Source organism: Sminthopsis crassicaudata, chromosome 6, assembly GCF_048593235.1.
Source record: "Sminthopsis crassicaudata isolate SCR6 chromosome 6, ASM4859323v1, whole genome shotgun sequence".
Classification (NCBI taxonomy): Eukaryota; Metazoa; Chordata; class Mammalia; order Dasyuromorphia; family Dasyuridae; genus Sminthopsis; species Sminthopsis crassicaudata.
In genome coordinates, this window is record NC_133622.1 from 29,545,782 (window position 1) to 29,571,322 (window position 25,541).

General features: G+C 33.8%; 1 protein-coding gene across 2 annotated transcripts in view; it reads right to left on the reverse strand.

Moving 5' to 3' along the window:
- LOC141545636 (WD repeat-containing protein 19-like) overlaps positions 1 to 25,541 on the reverse strand; it is a 128,156-nt gene that overhangs the window by 98,240 nt on the left and 4,375 nt on the right. For both annotated transcript variants that reach the window (XM_074272773.1, XM_074272774.1), the window contains 5 exons: positions 24,798 to 24,923; positions 8,413 to 8,528; positions 7,950 to 8,065; positions 4,410 to 4,490; positions 653 to 765 (listed from right to left, as the gene is read on the reverse strand). In XM_074272773.1, the coding sequence (XP_074128874.1) occupies positions 653 to 765; positions 4,410 to 4,490; positions 7,950 to 8,065; positions 8,413 to 8,528; positions 24,798 to 24,910 (539 nt within the window). In that variant the 5' untranslated portion in view covers positions 24,911 to 24,923. The remainder of the gene's footprint in view (positions 1 to 652; positions 766 to 4,409; positions 4,491 to 7,949; positions 8,066 to 8,412; positions 8,529 to 24,797; positions 24,924 to 25,541) is intronic.

Genomic DNA, 25,541 nt, shown 5'->3' on the forward strand with positions numbered 1-25,541 from the left:
TTATTCACATTAAGTAAGGCAGAAAACAGGCAAAGGCCACTGTCAATAAAGGCGATTCAAGACAATCTTAAATTGAACAGATATTCCCAATAGATGGTTAGGTCATGCAGATATTGCTTTTCTGGGATTATTTGACTGCACAGTCACTCAAAAGATTTAGGCCTAATTATCCACATAGGAAAATTACAATCTATAAAATTAATCTACCAAGACATATATCTTTGCCAGATAGTAGTTGAGGACAACAGTCTGCAAGAGGAATCAGAAGATACACAAGAGTGTTATAAAGAATATCATCAATGGATGCATGAAAGGAGTAGAAAGCTGCTTATGGAGAGAGTGAAAAATGACCTGTGAAATGTTAAAGCTCTAGAAGGATTCTCTGTGAAGGATTTGTAGGGGAGGTTAGTCACACAAGTTGAGAAAATTGCTAGCTATACATGTATAGAACTGCACAGATCATAGAGCCATTGATAGATCAAAATGTAGGCTTGATTTGTTAGGGAATAATAAATTCATGATCAAGAAAAGCCATCATAACTTTGCAGGAAAATAGAGACCAGATTAGAATATTATTTCAGCTGAAGAAATAACTGAAGTCTTTAAAAAGTCAGTAAAATAATTCATTCTCATGATGATGGCAATGACTTACCAATGATAACAAACAACGTGGCCATAGTGAGGCTGGAATGCCAAATCAATTGGATTTTCTGGACAATTCACATTAAACAGAAACAAATTTTTCTTGCCAACCACCACACTTACCTGTTGATGAACAAAGTATTAGCAACCTAAATTATAAAAACTAATAAAATTAAACATTAAATAGTGGTATACAAAATAATATGGGCTCAAAAACCAGAAGATAATAACTACTAAAAAATAATGCAATATGGGAACCAAAGCAGATACTAAGAGTCTTAGATAACTGCCTATTATGTTGAAAAATCAGGTAACTTTCTCAGTCACCCATCCACTAAGTTTGAGAGAGGGGATAAGAAGTCAATTCCTGAGTCAGACTGGTTCTCTCTCTATCCACTATATCACACTGCCTCATTATATCTTACCACCTGCCAATAATAAAACCAAAATTATTTTAATGACTCCAAACACTTCCTTAAAACAAAGACTCACCTTTTCGGTACCTATATTCTACTAGTGCTGCTGTGTAAGCTGCTAGTCATACAACATTATGATTTCTAAAATACTGAAACTGAGTATTATTCAAGAACAATGGAGAGGTACTTGTTAGGTGTAAGTAGATTGCAACACATCATAGGATTATAGAAGAAAGCTGGGGTGAAGGATATCCTAAAAGAAACAGAAGCAAATGAGGAGATTCAAGAATGCCAAGAATGAAGGACAACCCCCAGAAAGCAATATATTTCACTGGTCTTTTCCAGAGAAGTGAAGATTCCACCTCTTCACTACACCCCCCAGCATGGTGACAGGACTCCTAAGGCCACATTTTGGGAGGATGTGAACAGGAGCCTGCTAAGTTGTAGTCTTTGTTGTTGGAAGTAATAGTCAGGGGGGCAGTCAGGGAACAGCTAGGTGGATAGAGTACCAGCCCTGAAGTCAGGAGGACCTAAGTATCTGATCTCAGATACTTAACACTTCCTAGCTGTGTGACCCTGGGCAAGTCACTTAACTCCAATGGCCTCAGCAAAAAAAAAAAAAAAAAAAAAAAAAAAAGGCAATTAATAGTCAGTAGTGAAATCTGGGATTCACTTGAATAATTGAGACATTAGGGGATAGCCAGTGGGATACAGAGAAAGTATGTTGGATTTAAAATGATAATATTTTGTGTCCTAGTCCTGGATCAACCACTTATTTTCCATATCAACATGGATGACTCCATCTCTCTTACCCTCAATTTCTCCTTCGGTAAAATTGAGACAATAATATTTGCCCAGTTTTCACAGGATCATTATGAGAAAAGCACCTACAAAGAGGTGAATTCTTATAATGCCCAAGATATTTTTAATGTCAAACCATGTCAATATTTCAATATCTAAGACACCAAAACCATTTGTTACTGGCTAAGAAATAGAACGGTAGATCAGTGGAACAGATTAGATACAAAGGACAAAAAAGGGTACATCTATAGCAATATAATCTTTGACAAACCTAAAGATATCAACATTAGGAACAAAAATTCATTATTCGGAAAAAAGTGTTGGGAAAACTGGAAATTAGTATGGCAGAAATTAGATATGGATCCACACTTAACACCATATACCAAGATAAGATCAAAATGGGTCCATGATTTAGGCATAAAGAATGAGATCATAAATAGATTAGAGGAACAGAGAATAGTCTACCTCTCAGACCTGTGGAGGAGGAAGGAATTTATGACCAGAGGAGAACTAGAGAACATTATTGATCACAAAATAGAAGATTTTGATTACATCAAACTAAAAAGTTTCTGTACAAACAATACTAATGCAAACAAGATTAGAAGGGAAGTAACAAATTGGGAAAATATTTTTAAAAGCAAAGGTTCTGACAAAGGTCTCATTTCCAAAATATATAGAGAACTGACCCTAATTTATAAGAAACCGAACCATTCTCCAATTGATAAATGGTCAAAGGATATGAACAGACAATTCTCAGATGATGAAATTGAAACTATATCCACTCATATGAAAGAGTGTTCCAAATCACTACTGATCAGAGAAATGCAAATTAAGACAACTCTGAGATACCACTATACACCTGTCAGATTGGCTAAGATGACAGGAACAAATAATGATGAATGTTGGAGGGGATGTGGGAAAACTGGGACACTGATACATTGTTTGTGGAGTTGTGAAAGAATCCAGCCATTCTGGAGAGCAATCTGGAACTATGCCCAAAAAGTTATCAAACTGTGCATACCTTTTGACCCAGCATTGCTCTTATTGGGATTATATCCCAAAGAAATACTAAAGAGCGGAAAGGGACCTGTATGTGCCAAAATGTTTGTGGCAGCTCTTTTTGTTGTAGCTAGAAACTGGAAGTTGAATGGATGTCCATCAATTGGAGAATGGTTGGGTAAATTGTGGTATATGAAGGTTATGGAATATTATTGCTCTGTAAGAAATGACCAGCAGGAGGAATACAGAGAGGCCTGGAGAGACTTAAATCAACTGTTGCTGAGTGAAATGAGTAGAACCAGAAGATCACTATACACTTCAACAACAATACTGTATGAGGATGTATTCTGATGGAAGTGGAAATCTTCAACATAAAGAAGATCCAACTCACTTCCAGTTGATCAATGATGGACAGAAATAACTATACCCAGAGAAGGAACATTGGGAAGTGAATGTAAATTGTTAGCACTACTGTCTATCTACCCAGGTTACTTATACCTTCGGAAGCTAATAATTAATGTGCAACAAGAAAATGGTATTTACACACATATATTGTATCTAGGTTATATTGTAACACATGTAAAATGTATGGGATTACCTGTCATCGGGGGGAGGGAGTGGAGGGAGGGAGGGGATAATTTGGAAAAATGAATTTAAAAAAATAATATCTAAGAGATTTGAGTATAAGTATTTCACAGATCATCCTCCACAAATACTCAACTTCAAGCAAATGCAATGTCCAAAAAACAAGTGGCTAACATTTTAATAATGAATTTTTATGAACTAAGATACTCTAGTTTTCAGATCACAAAAAGTCCTTCACTAGTCCCTTACTTCAAGTCTTTCCAGCTTGTCCTTCAAAGGAATAATTTTTGAGAATCTACTATTTCTTTTCAGTTCTGATGAGGCATTAGTGCAAATTTTTATTAAACATCTTTACCTATGTAATTTTCAAAGATTTTCAATTATTATTAGAAACATTATATTTATATGCATATAATTTGAAAAGGTAAGCAATTCTTTTTTTAGTCATAAAAATTAAAAATGGGTAGCTCTTCTGTCCTTGCAAAAGGCTTCACCAAGATAAATAGGATAAGTAATGACTGGAAAAGGCCAGGAAATAGATAAAAGTATCTCAACAATCTCCTCTATCTCTTTCATGAAATAAATGTCATTTAATGCTCACATAGAAAGCTTCATCATATAACAAAAAGAATCAAGAGTCAGGATAGCAGGGCTCTATGAACTTAGGTGACTTATTCAACTCATCAAAACTCGGTTTCCTCACTTTTCAAATGAAGGGACTCGACAAAATTACTTTTAAATTGTCTTCTAGATCCAAACTTTTCTTCTATTTCTCAATATTTCTATATAAAAATTACTATGTGAGGTGATATCATAAACAGAAAGATGCCCAAGATGTAATCCCTGGTGTCAGAGAGCTTACAACCTAACAGGGAAGAAAAGGCATGTTTTGTCAGATTTTGCCAATATCCATACACATAAAGGTAATAACATTAGGATTATCTTGGTATCAAACTGAATTCTTACAGTATTTTCAGTTGTTATTACTCTGTTTTCACTCCTCATCACTGAAAATTGCATGTCACTAAGCTCTGCTTTCATAACAACCTATAGGGAAAAATGCACAATCATTTTTTAAAATGTCTTGAACAATATATTTCAAACCTTAAAGTTTAATTAATTATTTATTGATTTCTGTGAAAGAGAACAAGAAGTAATAAGAAGCAAGATCTTTGCCTCTCTAGGAGATTAATTCTAGTTGAGAGATCCTAAACACATTAAAAGTCAAATAACAATAGAACTTAATATTGAGATAATTTATTCATAATTTATTATTTAGATAATAACTCAATACAATGGAATAGATTTTATGCAAATAGAAATAAAAAGGATTAAATTATCAGGACTAGAGACAATCAGTACAAAAGAACTTGAAAAAGCAATAAAACATTATTTGGAATGGTCAGGAAGATTGTATCGAATAAACAGAATACTTGAGATGAATAATCAAGGGTAGGTAGGATTTAGTAGACAGAAAAGTAGGAAGAATGGAATTCTGAGCAGGGAAAAAAATATATATCAAAAACTTAAGTGGAAAACTATTAACTTGCACTTGGAAGAACAGTTTTTAAGCTAATTCAGTTAGAAATAGAAGACTGGAAAGCTATGCAGAAGTTCTAAGGAATGTTCCACTTCATTCACATGTGTCACTTCATTCACAGAGGTTTATAATCTCTGAAATTATCTGCAGTTCCTCATTCTCCACATATGCCATCAATGACCAAATCGTGTTTCTACTAGTACCTTTTCATAGAATTCCTCACCATTTTCAAAATGGAGTTCAAGTGCTACCTTTTACATTCTGATCCCTCTAACTGCAAGTGCCTTTCTTCCTCAATTATACTGGATTTAGTTAACCTTGTGTTTATTCTATACACATATATTTACCTAGTCTACATGTGGTTTTCCCAGCTAGAATCTCCCCGAAATCAAAATTTATTTCAATTTTTTGTCCTTCTATACCAGGGTCAAGTACAGCATGCCGAATAAAGGCTTACCAATTTGCTGATCGATTGATCATTTAGTGTTCTCTAGCATTTAGCAAATGACATAATCAAAATCCTATTGGAGTATGTTTTAGAATGTAAAACTTACATTTATCCCAATTAAATTTCATGTTAGATTCAGCCCAAGAGTCTTTAACTTGCCAAGTTCATTTTTTAAGTTTTATTGATGGCCTTTGTTTTTAACAGCACACTCATTTCCCCTTTTTCTCCTTCCCTTCACTGAATCCTCTTATAACAAAGAAAAACATTTAAGCCAAACAGATAAGTGTATGCCATTGCTTCTCAGTCTTGTTTATCTAACCTGTTCTACGCCATTGATCGCTTCTGTTCTATTTTTAATCAAATCTATCGAGTTTTTTTAACTTTATAGTGTATGAGTTAATATGCCACCTTAATCCCAATATTTTCCATTATTTTCTTTGAGATTCTAAATCTTTTCCCCATCAAATGAATTTTGCTATCTTGTCTGGTTTTAGAAAATAACCCTTTTAGCAGTTTGATGTATCCCTAACTTGATATATTAGTTTAAATAAACTTTACTCACTTTTATTATAATGGCCTAAAGATGGACAAGGAATCACTGCTTCAATCCTTTGTCCTCACTTATTTCTGTGAAAAGTATTTTATAGTAGTATTCAAATAATATCTTACAGTTCCTTATCTTATAGACAAGATAACTGAGGCACAAGAGAGGTTAGATAACTTGTCCAGAGTCACATACCTAGTAAGTATCTGATAGGAGATTTAAAGTCAGGTGGTCTTAAGTTCTATTAATGCCACCTTTGCCCTTACCATGTTGGATATCATAGATAATACTAGTTCTTGGCTTAAGAAATATACATGTATGCACACAGAAACAGTGAGAGAAAAGAGACAGAGAGAGAAGACAGACAGAAACACAAAAACAGAGAGACAGAAAAAATTCCTTTAATATTTCATATATTGCTGTTAAATAATTACAGACAATAGTTTCAAAAACATTTCTTTTCTATTGGCTGTGAATTCATCACATAATTTTTTTTTAATTTTGGTAACCTGATTTTTCTCACTTTTAAAAAAATCAAATTAATTAAAAATGGTTTAGTAATTTTGCTAGTTTTTTTTTTTAATATCTCTTAGAGAAACCTATGCCCAAGTCAACTGCAGAAGCAGGAAAACCAAAGTATAGGAATGTTGTGAATATTTTTTATATTTTTTCAATATATTGATTTTGATTATTTTTTTCTTCTTTTTCTTTTACAAAAAAAAAAAATTACATGGAATGATTCTCCCAGAGAAGAAGGGAAATGAAACAATTGAGAAATTTAGACAATGTAAAAACAAATAAAAATTATTTTAAATATTAGTGTTTGTAATTTCTAAAATCATTGTTTTCAATTTTATGTATTTCCCCTCTGGTTTTTTTAAAGTTTTTTTTTTCTTTTATGTCTATTTAGGCTTATTGATTTTCAGGATTTTTAAAAATTGTATACTTCACTTTTACATCCTCTACTTTTCTACTTTGCTGCTATATGTTTTTGAGAACTACTTTAGCTGAACTTCCAAAATTCTAGTATACCCTCACATTCATTTTCCTTTACATTTCTATCCATTGTTTCTAATTGTACTTTGATCTATGCATGGTCAGGATGTCATCTTGTTATAGATATTTTTGCTTGTATTCCCTAGATTAATTGCAAATAGATTCAGAGCCCAACTCAGGCTCAAAGATCAGAGAGTTCAAGTCACACCACTCACAAATAATGGCTCTCTAAACCTGAATAAATCAGAAGAGGCATCAAAAAAGCCAAGACTACATTGGGATTAGTGAAACTCCCAAGTAAGGCAAGAAAAGATTCAAAAACAGGAAACACTGAACTAAATAAAAATAACACAGATAATGTTAAAGGGATTTTTTCCCCCCAGTATTGGTTATGTGCCTAGCAGGGATCCTTATGTATCATTTAATACTTCGCATTTCTTTTTTGAGTTTGACACCTAAGCACTCTCCACCTATTTGCTTCTTGCAGTACTAGAAAAAGTATTAGAAAAATGCAAGTTCTGCATAAATCAAAGCTACTGATCCTGAGAATAATAATAATAATAATAATAATAATCTTTAGAGTGGGCTGGAAAAACTAAGACCTTGTGTTTTGCATCAGATTGATCAAGGAAATAACTGACAAATAATAAAAGTCCTTGGGATTTGGTAATTGGGTGACTTTAAACAATGTACTTCGAGTAGAAGTAAAGGAAAGAAGAAAGGTTAGAGTAGAAGCCAGATTACTTTAAATTAATGGGAGAGAGGATGGTAAAGAAATGAAAGAAACAAGTACAGACTGTTCTAAAAGTCTAGCAGTGAAAGATAAAAAAGAAATAAAGTATATCCACTGTATTTAATATCAAGTGCAGAACAGAATGGTAATTTATAAACATAATAGAATAATAACCATGAGCTTATTATGACTTTAAGGATTATTAAAACAGAAACTAAAAACTTGATATAGGTGCTACTTTTTACCTGTCTTATAGTATCACCTTCCTGATTGCTAACTGTTATAAGTTTATCTTCACTACCTAGGGCCAGTAAGTTTTCACAACTCCAACATCCACATGTTATTCGTTTAGTGTGCTTACCTGAAAAATAAATTAACATTATACACTATAACTAGGCTACAACATTTTCCCTAGGATCTATGACTTTATAGATGAAATCTTTCAGGATTCAAAATTCCTTTCTAATGGAGAGTATCATAGTGATATTAATAGTTTAACTTAATAAACATTTGAAGTTATTAAAGTATGTATCTATTGTATTATTAATAAATTGGTGATTTAGCTATTAAAATATCAAAGACTAAATTTTTAAAACTTCATAATACTACATACAGAAAACAGAGTGTATGCATGATGGGTTTTTTGGTTAACTTTTAAATCATTATTAAATTTACATTTAAGAAAATCAATAGTCTGACCCTACATACCCAATACAGGAATTTTGCGAGAAGTCTGATGGTTATATATAAATAAGTTTCCTTTAACTGTTCCAATAGCAAGTAAGGCTCCAACTTTTGACCAGAGAAGGAAGGACATCTGATCCCTGGAATTTAAAAAAATTATAAAAGCTTTCTGCTTGAAGAATTACAAATTTTAAATGGATGTTTTGTACCATAATTAAGAATGCTCCTTTCACATTTTATCAACATTTTTATATATAACAATTGATAGATCTGTTTATTAGCCAAAAGTGGGTATGAGAAGAGGCACAGAATGTTAGAGCTAGAACAGACCTTCAGTAGGACTCATATCTTACATCTGAGGAAATGGAAACCCAGAGCAATAAAATGACTAAGGCCACATGAACAATGAGTGAAGTAATGGCCAAGTTACTGGTGATTTATTCATTACCAAATCTAAAGGCCTTTTCTCTTTCTTCATCCTTCCTGATCTCTCTGTAGCATTTGATGCTACTGATCACTTTCTAGTGCATACTGCTCTCATGTCCCTGCTCAATCTCTTGGTTCTCTGACCTGTCTGTTCCTTACCAGTCTCCTTTGCTGATTCCTCCATCCTCATCATCTTCCCTCAGCGTAGAAAATACCAAAAGCTTTGTGTCAATTCCCTCCTTCTCTTTGCTTCCATATGATCTCATTAATTCAAAGGGGTTCAATTATCTCGTTGCAGATGATAATTTCAATACTTCATCTTTAAATGCCTACTGGACATTTCAAATTGGGTGTCTGTTGTATCTCAAATTCACACTCTCTCCTTATTAACAGTAAAGAACACTACCACCTCCCCAATTACCCAGCCAAGAAAACCTCAGTGATGTTCTCAACTCCCTCACTCTCACGCCCCCAACATCAGTGGCCATCTCTTTTAATTTATACCTTCACAATATTTTTATGTCCCATTCTTTCCAGTAACAAAGTTACCACACTAGTTCAGGTCTTCATCACCTCCCACCTAGAGGGACAGCCTTCTACTCGGGCTTCCTACTTCAAGTCTCTCTCCACTCCATTCCATTCTCCACAGTTGCCAAAGTGAATGTCCTACACATAGGTCTTACTATGTCATCCCGCTGTTTAATGAACTCTAGGGGCTCTATTACTTTTAGGATCAAATACAAACTGTTCTGGTTAGTATTTAAGGTTCTTCACATTTCATTTTTCTGTCTTTCAGATTCTCATATTATTCCTCTATAAACTTTATAAATATATCTACTACTCCTCACACATGATACTTCATAACTTTGTACTGGCTTTCCCCAGTACCTCTTCTTTGTCACTTCTACCTCTTGACATCACTGGCTTCCCTCACAATTCAAATCAAAGGCTATTTTTTGCAGTAGGCCTTGCTAATCCTTTACTAATCCCATTCACTTGAGCTTTCTCCACTAAGGTTGCCTTCTTTTTACTCTGTGTCTTCTTAAATGGACTTTTTTTTAAACATGCTGTCTCCTCCATTAATATGTAAGCTCCTTGAGGACAGGAACTATTTTTGTGATTTTTAATTTTTTTTTATATATTGCAACTACCAGGCACAGAGCAAGGATTAAATAAATATCTCCTGGATGTGACATGACAAATATCTAGAAATATGAATCTAGGATCTTTCAAAACCAATAAGGAACATGGAGGCTTACATACTGGAAGTCTGGGATGATTTGCTGGCACAGAAATGCACTTTTTTTTAAATTAAAGAAATGCACTTTTGAATGAACTCTCCTCTGTTCTATTCCTTTGTCTTCCTCTTTGCCATCTTTTCATTCTTAAATCTATTTAATCTTGTACTTAACTCTTCTTTAATCCATTTTTACTGTATTCTTTAAAACATGTTCTTAACAAACAGGCAGACTAAGTGGCTTATGATCTACATTACTGGAAGAAGAACCCACATTGAGATCACAGATCTGTCAAAATATCCAAGAACTGAAGAGTGGCCTATTCACTATTGTCTCAGGAGTTTGATTTGTAGGACTATCCTGAGTCCAGAAGACTTTAGAATCATATAGATTGTTAGAACATTAGTATTCTCAGGTTGGATGGGTAAGTTGGGGGGGGGGGCCCCCTCTGGTCACAATTTCCAAAGCCAGAGGATTTTAGAATCAGGGACAATTTGTAGAAGAGAAACACCTTAAGGTCAGGGGACCTTAAAATCACTGCTATATCTCCCTAGAAACTACACCATATCACTACCACTATCACCTATCCATATTTATCACCGATCCTTATTTATCATAACAAAAATTGTGGTAGTTTTTGTCTACCATCTCCAGAAGTAAATGCAAATTTCATTGTTCAAGATTCTTATTCCAAAAAACTGAGCAAGAACACAATTCTAAACATTGAAAGATGTTTGGCTCTGGGAAGTCACAGGGATAATGAGTAAAATAAAGTTATTTATTGACATGTTTCTATCAGAATAAATGATAGTATTTGACTATATATTAGTTCTCAAAACAAGATGAGGAAAGAGAGGAGAAAAGTCCATTTAGCCTTCCTGTGGGATTGAAGTGAAGGGCAAAGTCTAGAAGACATGTGGTTGATTCTTCTTCAGCCTACTATTTAGAAGTAAAATTTGGAATTCAGAGTAGAAGCTTCAGGGTAGATCACTAAGGTGAAAAAATGGTCTCAGAATAGGAAGTAAGTCAAGTAGCTTACTTAGCTCCTTTCTCTAAAAAGCATCATTTCCCCAATAAGGCATTTTCTTATATTATTAAACTAAATATGCAACTCAGACTATTAACTCCTTAAAGGCAAAATTCAATTCAATTCAACAAAAATTCAGTAAGTGACTATGAAATAGTAAGTATTATGGCTGCAAAGAAAACAAAAATGAAAGTCTCTCAAATGGTTCACATATTTATTTGCCTTTTTCCCCCAGAATAAATAATATTTTCCAAAACCTGAAATACTGTCTAATTTTGGAATATATGTACCAAACTACCATCCACATAAATTTATTATTCTCAGAATCTTACAATTAGAAAGATTTCAGAAACCATCTAAAAATCCCCAGTTGGACTTGTCAAATATAAATGTATGCCAAACATAAATTGTCTCGTCTGATTCCATAAGATTGAATTTACCTCGTTGCATTAACCATTTATGATGATTATGCCTATACTTTGTACATCTGGTTATAACTATCTGAAGCTTTTGGCTTTTAGTTTTTTGGATCTTTTTGGTAGAATTTTCCTTTTCCTTTTTGTCCACCACTTTTAATTTTTGAACTTAACTATTATCAATAACCACAAATGCTTCATATATAAATAGGAACAAAAACAAGGATTATTGCATTAAACCAATATGCAGCCCACCTTCCTTTTTGTTATCTATGGCTACAAAATATAATCAAGTCACCTTCTTTGCAGTCAGATTTATCTTCAATGATATCTATCTTTTATGATTTCTCTTGCCACTAGCCACAGTAACTATTTAGTTTTCTAGTTTTATAAATATCCTTATATAACCTATAGAGCAACTGTGCTTGGCTGATCTTACATTTCTATAGTCCGCACTTCTTCAGAGGTGGTGGCCCTTTGCTTTTAACAATGCCTCTTCTTGAACACTGCTGTCTTTCATAATCTCAGAGTTGAAAGTAACTTGAGAGTTTATCCAACTTATTATTCCTAGACAAGAAATCTTTCTATAAGAAGCTCAACAAATAACTTCCGAGGAGCAACTAAATGGTACAGTGGATAGATTACTAGCCATGAAGTCAGGAGGAGTCGAGTTTAAATCTGGCCTCAAATATTTAAAGCTTACTAGCTATGTGACCCTGGATAAATCACTTAATCCCAATTACCTAGCCAAAAAGAAAAAAAAAGAAAAGAAAAGAAAAAATGCAAGTAATTATATGATCTTTTATTCTGAAGATCTCTAGTAAGGAGAGAACCCCAACTTCTCAAAGCACTTAGAGTACTCTCATTGTTCTAAAGGGCTGCTTCTTAATAAGCCAAAATGTTTCTCCGTAATTCCTCCGTAATTCTGAAGTCAAGCTGGATAATAAATCAAATTCTTTTTCCACAATAACCCTTTGAACATCTGAAGATAGCTTTCATGATCCCAAATTCTTCTCGTCCTGTCCTATCCCTTCAACCAGAACTCATATGGCATGATCTCAATGTCCCTTACCAATCTAATGATACTCCTCTGCATAGTAATCATTTGTCAAAAATGTGGCACACAAAACTATACATAATGCTTGATATGTAATCCCACCAGGGCAGAATACAATGGGAATGTGATTGTTTTATTCTATAGAAGTTATGATTCTTTTAATGCACTAATATATCCCAAAATCACATTAGCTTTTGGGAGCTGCCTAATTACACTGTTGACTCATATTTAGTATATAGTATTCTATAACTTCCAGGTTTTTTTTTCAGATAACATGTTTCCCCTTCCATAGATGTGTCTCCTTTATCTCATTTCTGAAAATAATTTTTGGAAACCAAATATAAGACTATACATTGAAACCAAAAGAGATTCATTGCTTTGATCAAACCACTTGAATTTCAGAAGAATAACAATGTATAGATTAATTTATATACTTAGTACTATACCAATAAACCTACCAAGGGAATATTTTGCAAAGCTAGATTAAAATAACAAAACATTTGTTGGACCAAAAATTCTAGAATCTCAAGAATTAAAGAGAAATACCATTTATAGATTTGAAATGTCATAAAATCAATCATTATTAAACAAAAAATACTTGATACTAGTGAAAAATAGAAAAAATATACAAGTAAGCTAAACTAAATAAGCAAGAATCAATGTCTTGGGTTCAATAAACCCAAGAAAGAATATAACTCAGTGAAGAACTCCTCATTTTAACAAGAACTATCAGGAAAATTGGAAATTAGAGTGACAGAAATATGGTTTAGACCAGCGTCTGACATATTACAGACACACACACACACACACACACACACACACACACACACAATACACATATCTATGATTTAAAAACTTACAATAGATATGCAATCAAATATAAGTGTTGCAAGAGCATTAGAAAAAAGAAGATAATGAAATCAGGTATTTTTCACAACTCTGAACTGTGAAAGCTTATCCAAAAAAGGAAGAGAAAAAAATTACAGACTACAAAACAGATTACTCATATATAAGTAAAAAAAGACTTTTGCTTGCAAAATATCACAAGGAGAAAAAAAATTTTGGATCAAATATAATTCCACTAAGATATAAACAAAACTGACACAAATATATGGCTGACAGCCAATATCCAAAAGATAAGTGGTTAGACTATATCTCATGAATAGTATTTCCTATGAGTGAAACATATTGTTATAAGCAATGGATACACAAAAATGAAATGGTCCTTACACCTTCAAATAGCTGATTATACTGTGGGAAACATGTACATATCTAAGTATATGACATCCTCCTCTCTGCTATCTCTATTCTCTCTCAGATCTACTCCTTCAGTTTGCTTTGCTAGATCACTCATACCATGTCCCTGGGTTATAAATAATATAAGGCAGCTAGGTGGCCCAGTGCATAAATTGCTGAACCTGGAGTCAGAAGTCCCACATACATTAAAAAAAAAAAAAAAACCTAAAAAAACTTTGACTCTGGGCAAGTCACTTCATATAATGTTCTTCTCTAAAAATGTAATGTTCTCTGGGAGCAGGTTTCTTGGGGGGCTTCTGGAGGCAGCCTTCATTTCAGTTCGGTGTTATAATCACCTCAAATGCAGCCAGGAGTTAAAGTCCAAATCTTTTATTGTTTCCATCAAAATCTTATCTCCTTCACTTGAGCCTCCAGCCAGCACAAAGGTGAAAATTGGAATGAATGTGTCTCTGCCTCCAAGAGTGGGGTTGTGGGTCTGGCCCTGAGAGCTTCTTGCTTATATGCCCCACACTGAGCACACACCAATCATTACATCACTAGGAAACCATTATTTGTTGTAGGATTAAATCAATGCTAAACTAGATTTAACCTCAATTCCACTTAGTACCTTGTTTCAAATTCTGGCCCATAACATCTCCTTGTAGGATCAGATCAATCATACTGAACCATGCTATATTAGATAATTATTGTCTCTATCAATTCTACTATCTTAGTACCTTATAAGAATCATAACAACTTCACCTGTTTGCCTCAGTTTCCTCATCTGTAAAATGAGAAATGATAATAATATCTACCTTATTGAGGATGTTATGAGGACCAAGTAAGATAATAATTGTAATTGTAAATATTAGCTAGCAGCACCATTAATCTCTCTGGTCAGGAAAAAGGTTAAACAGGTTTAGGAAGTATGGAGGAATGGAAAGTCACATTTCTGGAAGGTGAACCAAGCCTGATGACATCACAAATCCACTGGAATCACAGAATAAATTTCATCTTATTAGATGTAGTCAAATGTTCTAGTCCATCAAGATGTTCCAAAACCCTGTCATTCAACATGTGAGCTACCTCTCTTAATCTTGTGACAACTGCAGATTTGACCTAGCACTTATTTTAAATCATCAATAAAAATGTTAAACAGTTCAGATCCCTGGGAAGCTCAATTAAAAATCTCTTTATAAGGCAACATCAAGACATTAATAATGATGCTTTTTGGTTTGCCCATTTGCATAGTTTTAACTTCCATGAACTGAACTAGGATCATTTAATGAACTAGTTCATTAAAAAAAATTCCTATGAAAGACTTCCAAAGGTTTTAACTTTTTTAACTTCTACATTGAACTATATCCACAGCATTCTCCAGGATATCTTCGATAGAAGATTTTGAGTTCTCCTTTGTTCTTCACTTAAGCCTTAGACTTGCCTACATCGTTCATCTCAGTGAAAAACCAATTCTTTGGGTCTGACTCTAAATATATCATTAAATTTGCAACCAGACAGTCACTTGGCATCATCAGCTGCGTTTGCAATTTTTTTTCTTTTTTTGCCACATCACCAATTAAGTGTTCTATGTTAATTATGGCAACCCAGTGTGGGGTGTCCTATTCCCTTGATGATTAGCAGGGATCTCCACTTCCTCATGTTAAAGACTCTCACACAGAAGTAAATGAGGCAAGATCAATGCCAGTGGCAAGTACCTCCTACATGGCAGCTGAGGCATCAGAGCTGTTGCAATCAATGAGAAATAAAAGCGGCTGGGGCTCTGGTAAAGCTAGTGTTTTGTTTTTTTTTATAATAATTGACAAGTGTCTCAGCAATCATAAAACTAGTTATTTCAGATCCTTGTATTTCATCTGGTTCTAATGAATGGAACCCACAAATCAGAAGTCAGATTATGTTTCTTAGTTTTATATTCCTGTACTATGCTGGTATTAGTAAATACAACTAATTCAAAATTAACAAGTGTGATGTCCTTGTTCTTTATTTCTTTATGCAAATATCATTTGTCCCATGAATCATCCAGACTTCATGGTGGTCATTAGGTTTCATGAGTCTCAAAAATCTCTCCACCATATGCCACACATACTTGCCTCAGGAAAACAGCATACTACTCTACTATTGATATAACAATGATTTGGCACCCTTGGGCAGGGAATGACCTATGTCCTAAGTTTTTAATATCTTTTTTTATTTGCCTCAACAATTTATTTTATTTATTTTAAAGCTGAGGTTTTTCTTATAGGATGAAATTTAGCTGAGATTTTCAATAATTTACTCCACATGATTAAGTGTTTAAGGGTAAAAGAACTTCTAAGATATTTTTATTAGAACATTAATTTCCAAAATAACTCACCTCAGGATTTGTTAAATCATTTTACAACTTGACTTGAAGCAATTTTTATCCTTTTGCTATCTTTGATATGTAAACCTTCTTATTCTGCATTAGTCTACTATAAATATTATAAGTTCATTTTTGAAATGTAAATCTTTACTCTTCCCTTTTGGCAGCTACAAAATCAATTATATCTTTTTAAAAAACTAGAGACTGTATAAATAGTCTTATAAAAATTTTATCTGATGCTCAGGTGCCATTTCAGATACCCTTATAAAATAAAACCTATTTGTAAACTATTTCTTGCATATTGATAAGTACAACTTTAAGTAGTACTTGCCAACAAATCCTTGGATATTTCCATATCACCAGTGATCACTCCCTATTTCTTCTTTACCTGATCAGTACTAGATGACCACTTTCCTAACAATACTTGAAGATTCCTGATGTCATTCCTTGAAGCACAGAGAGCTTCTTCCCAGTGAGATGTTCCATCTTTACAGGAAATTCCTATTATATAGGGATCCCAATTATATAAAAATATATAGGAAACAGAATTCCTATTATAAAGCTGCAAAAGATTAGTATTCCTTCTTCCTTTCCTTTTTTTTGAGACACTTCCAACCTTCAAACTTTCAAATATATGGCAGAATTCTCATATGTCTCCATAATATTTTCCCTTTGAAATTCTTATATACATTCAACATACATCAGTCTCTAATATTCAAGGGAGAAATAAGCCATCTTTCCAATCCTCTTACTTGTTCCTCTAACAAAAGACCAACCTGCCTCTTCCCCCCCCCCCCCGCCCCCCCCCCAAAAAAAATTGATGTCTCTTGACACTGGTAGAAGTACAAAAAAAAAAAAAAAAAAAAAGAATTCTCTGCAGTTCCCCCCATTATACATACTTTCTGGGCTTGTCTGTTCTGTCATTCTTTTGACTGCTCTGGGAAACTACCCATTGCCTTCTTCTATTCACCAAAGGCTCAATCACCATCCTGGCTAAGGCTTTATATTTAGTAGCTCTTGCTCAGCTGTCTTTAATGTACAATTAGTAGATTTTTAGCAAAGCCCTCAAGCAAGAAATTACTCAAAGCTGCCAACTAAAAGGTCTTTTATCAACTAATATTTATAATAAGGTTTCATAGTTTCCAAAACATTTTATCCTCACATTAGTGTGGATATGCACTGATTCTCATAATAGATATTATTATGATCCTTATTTTACTAATGAGGAAACTGAAGCAGAAGGCTGCTTAGGGTCATACAGCTAATTTCTGAAGTTGGACTTAAATTCAGGCCTTCTGATTCCAGGTCCAACATTTTATCCACTGGACCACTGACTTCAAATCATTTCTCATTTCTTCCTTTCTCTTCTTTTTCCCCACTGCCAACCTCCCTCTACTTTGGTGTCTTCTCCTGCCACTGGATATGGATTTAGCTTTATTTATACCAGCCTTGGCAGACAATAGAATGCTAATTTTCTCAGCTGCCTTTTGAGCCACAATTAGCAAGTATCACCTACCAAACCCCTATACCAAAGGGCACCATAGGTCTGAGTTAGAAACAAGCATGTTTTCTCTAGTGATGTCATATACTAGATCATATCATTACACACTATCTCTAGGAACAAATATAAAATGCCCTATTTGGCATCCAAAGCCCTTTTTAACCTAGCCCCTCCTGCCTTCCCAAGCTTCTTACACTTTACAGAGGCTCTCGACCAAGCCTAGAATACTCTTTGCCTCCTGGCTTCCCTGGAATCCTTCATATCTCACTTAAACTTCCATTTTTCATAAAGTTTCCCCAACCCCTCTTCATTTTAGTTCTTTCCTTCTGTTAATTATTTCCTTATTATCTTGTGTGTAGCTTGTTTTGTATATATTTGTTTGCTTGTGATCTATCTTTAGATTGTAAACTTCTGAAGGACAGAACTTTTGCCTTTTTTGTGTGCCAGTGCTTAATACAGTGCCTAACACACAATGGGTGTTTAATATTGATTTATTAATTAGTAACATAACTGAGTCATTTGCTAGTTAGAAGTGGACAGATGGATTTGCCCACTTAGAACTTGAGTTAACACCCATACCCACACATTCATACTCACCCCCAACCACACCCACTCTTACCCTCACTCATACTGCCTATTGAAGCTATAGTGAACCCAAACTGAATATATAGTGAACTGAAGCAGTTTGATTTAATCTGGCTCCCAGATAGAATGATATGCTCTCCAGCTGTGGGTCTTCTGGATTCCATAAAGATAGCTCTAGGATGCTCACAGCTCCTAAAACTCTAGGATATTTCCTTAGGCAAGGCTTTATCTTTTGTGAACTGTTTTCTAGTATCTTAGAATTCTTTAGCTAGGGATTATTAGTTTGGTTTTTTTTTTTTTTTAATGGCATATCTTAACCCTAAAATGACCCATTTGCATTGTCCATTTCACTGGATTACAGCACCAGATATGGATTCATTACCAGAAAGAGATCAGATCCGATCAGATAGGAAGAATTCCAACCAGAATTGTAAAGCAAGTTACAAAGAAGTCTAAGGGACTGAGTATCTTTTAACACAAGTAAACTTGGTTACTCTAACTGTATATATACATAAGGAAATAAATACTTCTCTTAGCAAAACTAAACTCCATTATCCTAAGTATACATTAAACATGACCTGGCTAATAAAGGAGGGAGAAATTAGCTGTAGGAAGCTCATAATCTGAGGACATTCCATTCAGGTATTAATGCCAGTTTTCTTTGCATTTCCTTTCTTTTTGCAAGTGAATAAAAAGTTTGAATAAAACTTAGAAAGATTGCTCAGAAAAATTCAGTCAGATGACTTCTCCCTACATATACAGTAAAAGATTATTCCTAGCAAATCCCTCCATGCTTCTTGGGTAATAGTTGGGTAATACTTGAGTTCTGAAATTTTTCTCTGACAGTTTCATTATAAGAAAAGGGAAAAAATGGAATATATCAAAAGGCAAAGGAAAATAACCTATACTCAAAATTAATAGCCTATTAGCTAAGAAGGGGAGAAAATACTTTTAACAGAATTGATGATTTCTAATCACTGGGGAAAAGGGAACTGAGCAGAATCTTTGAAAGGCAAACAAGGTAACTATATTATGTTTAAAAGTATCAAGAGATAATGAAACAATAACAGTGTTAACTGTATGTGCACCAAATGGCAGAACTTAAATGAAAAAGCTAACTCAATTACATTAAAACAGTAACTGAAAGACTTAATACTCATTATCAATACTCATTAATCAATTTTCTTTAATTTTCCTTGTTAATGTATAGGAAAAGTTTGATATTTCTTCAAAAGGAAAATTATAAATTAACTAAATAATAGGAACCTGATCCTGTTTCCCCTTGCTTTCCCCATGGCAAACAATTCCCAGAATATGGGTGAATAGAACAACTGTGGGAATATATAGAACTGACCTGGCTCTCATCTATCCAGTCCACATGTTGAGAACACATATCTTGGGGTCTGGAAAAGACATGTCTTTTTCCAAATCTTAAACTTATATGTTGCTTCCCATTTTCCACTGATCTAACACCTGTTTTCCCAGCCAGCACTGATTGTTTTAATGATTGATACTTTCTAATATAATTTAGAATACAAGGTCATATTCTCAGCTAACAAGGATGAGCCAGCAAGAAGGCTATGCTGGCTTCTAATAATTAGCATTTTTTTGATGAGCAGGATGCTCTCAGAAAAACCTGGAAAGACCAAAGTAAAATGTACTGCGTACAAATGAAAAGCAGAAATGTTGTGGGATGATCAGCTCTGAAAGGCTTTGCTATTCTCAGCAGCACAATGATACACAACTCCTCTGAAGGATTCATAATGAAAAATGCCATCTATATCCAGAGAAGAAATTGATTGTTTCTGAATACAGATTGAAGCATACTTTTTTTTTAATCTTTATTTTTCTTGAGGTTTCCCCCAAAGTGGGGACAAGAATCTGTTTTCGTTTACAACATGACTTTAACAGAAATATTTTGCCCAATTTCACATGTGTCTTCTCAATGGGAAGCTGAGGAGTGGAGATGAAAGGAAGGAATCCAGAATTCAAAGTTTTAAGAAACAAATGTAAACATTTATTTTACATGCAACTGGGGAAAATTATTAAACAAAAAATAATTAACTTTTTTTTTAATTTAGGACTAATAATAGTCCATTCTAAAATTTAACCTAATTTTAACATATAACTTATTGGTCTAAAAGGTTTTTTTAATTTAAAAAAAAACACAAATCCACACTATATCCAAAAGATTATCAAAATATGTATACCCTTTTACCCAGCAGTCTCACTACTGAATCTGTATCCCAAAGAAATCATAAGAGAGGGAAAAAGAGTCACATGTGCACACATGTTTGTTAGCAGCCCTTTTTGTAAGGGGCAAGGAACTGCAAATTGATACCTATCAGCTGGGGAGATGGCTGAATAAGTTACAGTATATGAATGTAATTGAATATTATTTTTCTGTAAGAAATAAGCAGGCTGATTTCAGAAAAGCCTGAAAAGATTTATATGAACCAATATTGAGTGAAGTGAGCAGAACCAAAAGAACATTGTACACAGTAACAAGACTGTATGATGATCAACTGTAACCAGATGTGGCTCTACCCTATAAGATACATTTTTTTTAAATTTCTGTTTTACAGGACCAAGATGGTTATAGCTCATGCTTTACTATTTCTTACTCCCATCTCTCTCCTTAATCATTCAGTGAATTTTAATGGCTTGAGATATTTAATTTTTTAAGTAGGCAAACTGGATTTAAAAGTTTTCAAAACTGCTTAGTCTGCTTCTTACTATCTAAAGTACTCAAACCTTTGATGTGCCCCATTTTCCAGGTACAGTTGGGTACAAAGTACTTTTGGGCTTTTCAACTAAATAAATTCAAAAGTCACAAGCCAGTACCAATTCTTCCTTTACCAAATCAAAATAGAGGAATACAAATTTAAAGCAAAAATATTTAATACAATAAGTCATGTACTAAGCATTATAATATCCATTTGAAAATGACTACTATGACCTCATGTGTCTCCCAAAGAATAATCATTTAAACTGTCATTTAAACACTGCCTCCCTAATAGAATAGAAAAACTATCTATTATTCATGGATAATAGCTAGGGAAACTTGCCACAACTGTAGGGAATTCTGGGTTATCTCTTTATGGTTTGATGAGAGATTTTCTGGCTTAAGTTGCTTATCATCTCTTACTTATAGATGAAAATGTCCTAACCAGTCTGCAAAATAGAGTTTGAGGTATCAAATCTGGAGTTTACTGGTTAGTTTTTTGTTTTACCTGATAAAAATCTTCCTTGTATTCCATATTTTTCTTGCTCTCTTCCCACTTCCCCTCTCCTCTAGACAGCAGATAATCCATACAGTTTAACATATCATTATCTTTGATTTGCTCCCTGAAATTTCACTGAACTCACCCTGTTTATATAATGGAGAACTAATTATATAATGTACTTTAAAACCAATGGCAAAGAATTCAAACTTTTTGTTCAATGATGCCCACACTGAGCATAATAAAATGAGGATTTCTCCCATCTCTATCTTGTTAATTAGTTGCATGATTGACTGGAATACATAATCAATGGATTCTCAGATAATTTCTATCAAAACAGTAACTGGAAATAGCCGGAAACCCAGGCAGGTCTTAAAGTGGCACTCCTATACAGGAATATGATGAGAACACAGATATTATTTATTTTTCATCTCTCATATGGGCTTCTCCAACCCATGTCACAGCAACTAAAAGACTTCTTGCCTGGCTCATCACGTCAATTTACGTGTACCTATATACTTAATAACTTTAATAAGTAGATTCTGGGCACATCTAATCACATATGGGTCCCTTCAAGCAAGCAATGTCAAGTTTATGGCACACTCTACAACTCTATCTACTCAAAACTACAGCATGTGAGTCCCTACTATGTAGTATCCCAGGTACTCCTTTTTCAGAAAAGGTACACTAGGCTCAAGATACTCTATGGCTCTGCATCCACCAAAAAAAAAAAAATTATTTCATGAAACCACAGCACTGTTTTAAATTTTATTAGCTAATCAGAGCCCCTAATTCATTCAAAGCAAAGGAATATCTTACAGCATGAAGGCTTTTATATAAAAGTATAACAAACGCTAGCCTCGGCAATAAGAGCCGAGAAAGAGATTCAAGGAATTAGAGTAGGAAATGAGGAAATCCAACTATCACTCTTTGCAGATGACATGATGGTATACTTAGAGAACCCCAAAGACTCTGCTAAAAAGCTATTAGAAATAATTCAGAATTTTAGCAAAGTGGCAGGATACAAAATAAATCCACATAAATCCTCAGCATTCTTATATATCACCAACAAAATGCAACAGCAAGAGATACAAAGAGAAATTCCATTCCAAACAAATGTTGAGAGTATAAAGTATTTGGGAATCCATCTACCAAAGAATAGTCAGGAATTATATGAGAAAAATTACAAAACACTTGCCACAAAAATAAAGTCAGATTTAAATAATTGGAAAGACATTCAGTGCTCTTGGATAGGCCGAGCGAATATAATAAAGATGACAATACTCCCCAAACTAATCTATTTATTTAGTGCTATACCAATCAGATTCCCAAGAAACTATTTTAATGACCTAGAAAAAATAACAACAAAATTCATATGGAAGAATAAAAGGTCGAGAATTGCAAGGGAACTAATGAAAAAAAAACTCAGAGGAAGGTGGTCTAAGTGTACCTGATCTAAAGCTATATTATATAGCAGCAGTCACCAAAACCATTTGGTATTGGCTAAGAAATAGACCGGTAGATCAGTGGAACAGATTAGATACAAAGGACAAAAAAGGGTACATCTATAGCAATCTAGTCTTTGACAAACCCAAAGATACCAACATTAGGGACAAAAATTCATTATTCGGAAGAAACTGTTGGGAAAACTGGAAATTAGTATGGCAGAAATTAGATATGGACCCACACTTAACACCATATACCAAGATAAGATCAAAATGGGTCCATGATTTAGGCATAAAGAATGAGATCATAAATAGATTAGAGGAACAGAGAATAGTCTACCTCTCAGACCTGTGGAGGAGGAAGGAATTTATGACCAGAGGAGAATTAGAGATCATTATTGATCACAAAATAGAAGATTTTGATTACATCAAACTAAAAAGTTTCTGTACAAACAATACTAATGCAAACAAGATTAGAAGGGAAGTAACAAATTGGGAAAATATTTTTAAAAGGAAAGGTTCTGACAAAGGTCTCATTTCCAAAATATATAGAGAACTGACCCTGATTTATAGGAAACCAAACCATTCTCCAATTGATAAATGGTCAAGGGATATGAATAGACAATTCTCAGATGATGAAATTGAAACTATTTCCACTCATATGAAAAAGTGTTCCAAATCACTACTGATCAGAGAAATGCAAATTAAGACAACTCTGAGATACCACTACACACCTGTCATATTGGCTAAAATGACAGGAACAAATAATGATGAATGTTGGAGGGGATGTGGGAAAACTGGGACACTGATACATTGTTGGTGGAGTTGTGAAAGAATCCAGCCATTCTGGAGAGCAATTTGGAACTATGCCCAAAAAGTTGTCAAACTGTGCATACCCTTTGACCCAGCATTGCTCTTATTGGGATTATATCCCAAAGAAATACTAAAGAGTGGAAAGGGACCTGTATGTGCCAAAATGTTTGTGGCAGCTCTTTTTGTTGTAGCTAGAAACTGGAAGTTGAATGGATGTCCATCAATTGGAGAATGGTTGGGTAAATTGTGGTATATAAAGGTTATGGAATATTATTGCTCTGTAAGAAATGACCAGCAGGAGGAATACAGAGAGGCTTGGAGAGACTTAAATCGGCTGTTGCTGAGTGAAATGAGCAGAACCAGAAGATCACTATACACTTCAACAACAATACTGTATGAGGATGTATTCTGATAGAAGTGGAAATCTTCAACATAAAGAAGATCCAACTCACTTCCAGTTGATCAATGATGGACAGAAATAACTATACCCAGAGAAGGAACACTGGGAAGCGAATGTAAATTGTTAGCACTACTGTCTATCTACCCAGGTTACTTATACCTTCGGAAGCTAATAATTAATGTGCAACAAGAAAAAGGTATTTACACACATATATTGTATCTAGGTTATATTGTAACACATGTAAAATGTATGGGATTACCTGCCATCGGGGGGAGGGAGTGGAGGGAGGGAGGGGATAATTTGGAAAAATGAATAAAAATAAATAAATAAATAAAAATAAAAGTATAACATAATTATTAAGTCAAATGGAAAGAGTCAGAATTAAGAATTTGGAAACCAGGAGTCTAGTTCCAGTTCTGCCATTGCCTAGTTATGTGATCCTGGGCAGGTCACTTAACTATTCCAGGTTCTCGTACCAGTTGAATTAGATAGTTTCTGAGATCTCTTTTAATTCTGAAATTCTGAAAATGTAAAGGCCTAAAATATATGAACCCAATGTCCCTTCCAACTCTATAAAGTTCTACGATTTTATAAATTCCTATAACAATACTATAGAATTAAGGAAGCCTGTGAACAAATACAATTATAAAACATTCCTTTTTTAAAGAATAATTTTTCTTACCTCATGCCACTATCCAACTGACTAGTTTTATTTGTATTGGCATCCCACAAATAAATGCTGGTAGATTTTTCAGCAATTATTGCTAATGTGTCTCCATCTACATCCCAATCCATAGAAACACAGGGGCTTTAAAAATTAGAGATGTGAACATAATTAGAATATTTTAAAACTTATTTTAAAACTTTCAAGTAGCTGAACAAATGAAGTGCCATTCTTTTACTTATAATTTATCATAATGCATTCCAGGGTAGTAGGGACTAAGAGTTCATAGAAAGTCAATCTTTAATCTGCTCTGATTTGCATCTTCTTTTATGCCATTCTCTTCTACTAAATTTTTTATATTTATATCCCAAAAGGTTCAAGTGTTTGTTTAAATTTGGTTTCAATTTTTCCACTTGGATAATGACAATCTATCACCACTGTTTTACTTCATTCAGTAGAAACCAATAGGTTTTAATCAAGACATCAGGACATGAATAGAAGCCCCATTAGAATACTCTCTTATTTTCACTGATTAAAAAAAAATAAAATAAAAGCAGAGGTTGTTTTCACTGCAAAAAATAAACATCTTGTTTTTGTGAATTTTAATCTATAATGTATTTTCTCATATGACATTTACATAGAACTTCAAGAGAATGAGAATATTAGAGGACTAATTCTGCTGGAGAATATGGAAGGGAATGGATCAAGTATATATATATATATATATATATATATATATACAGAGAGAGAGAGAGAGAGAGA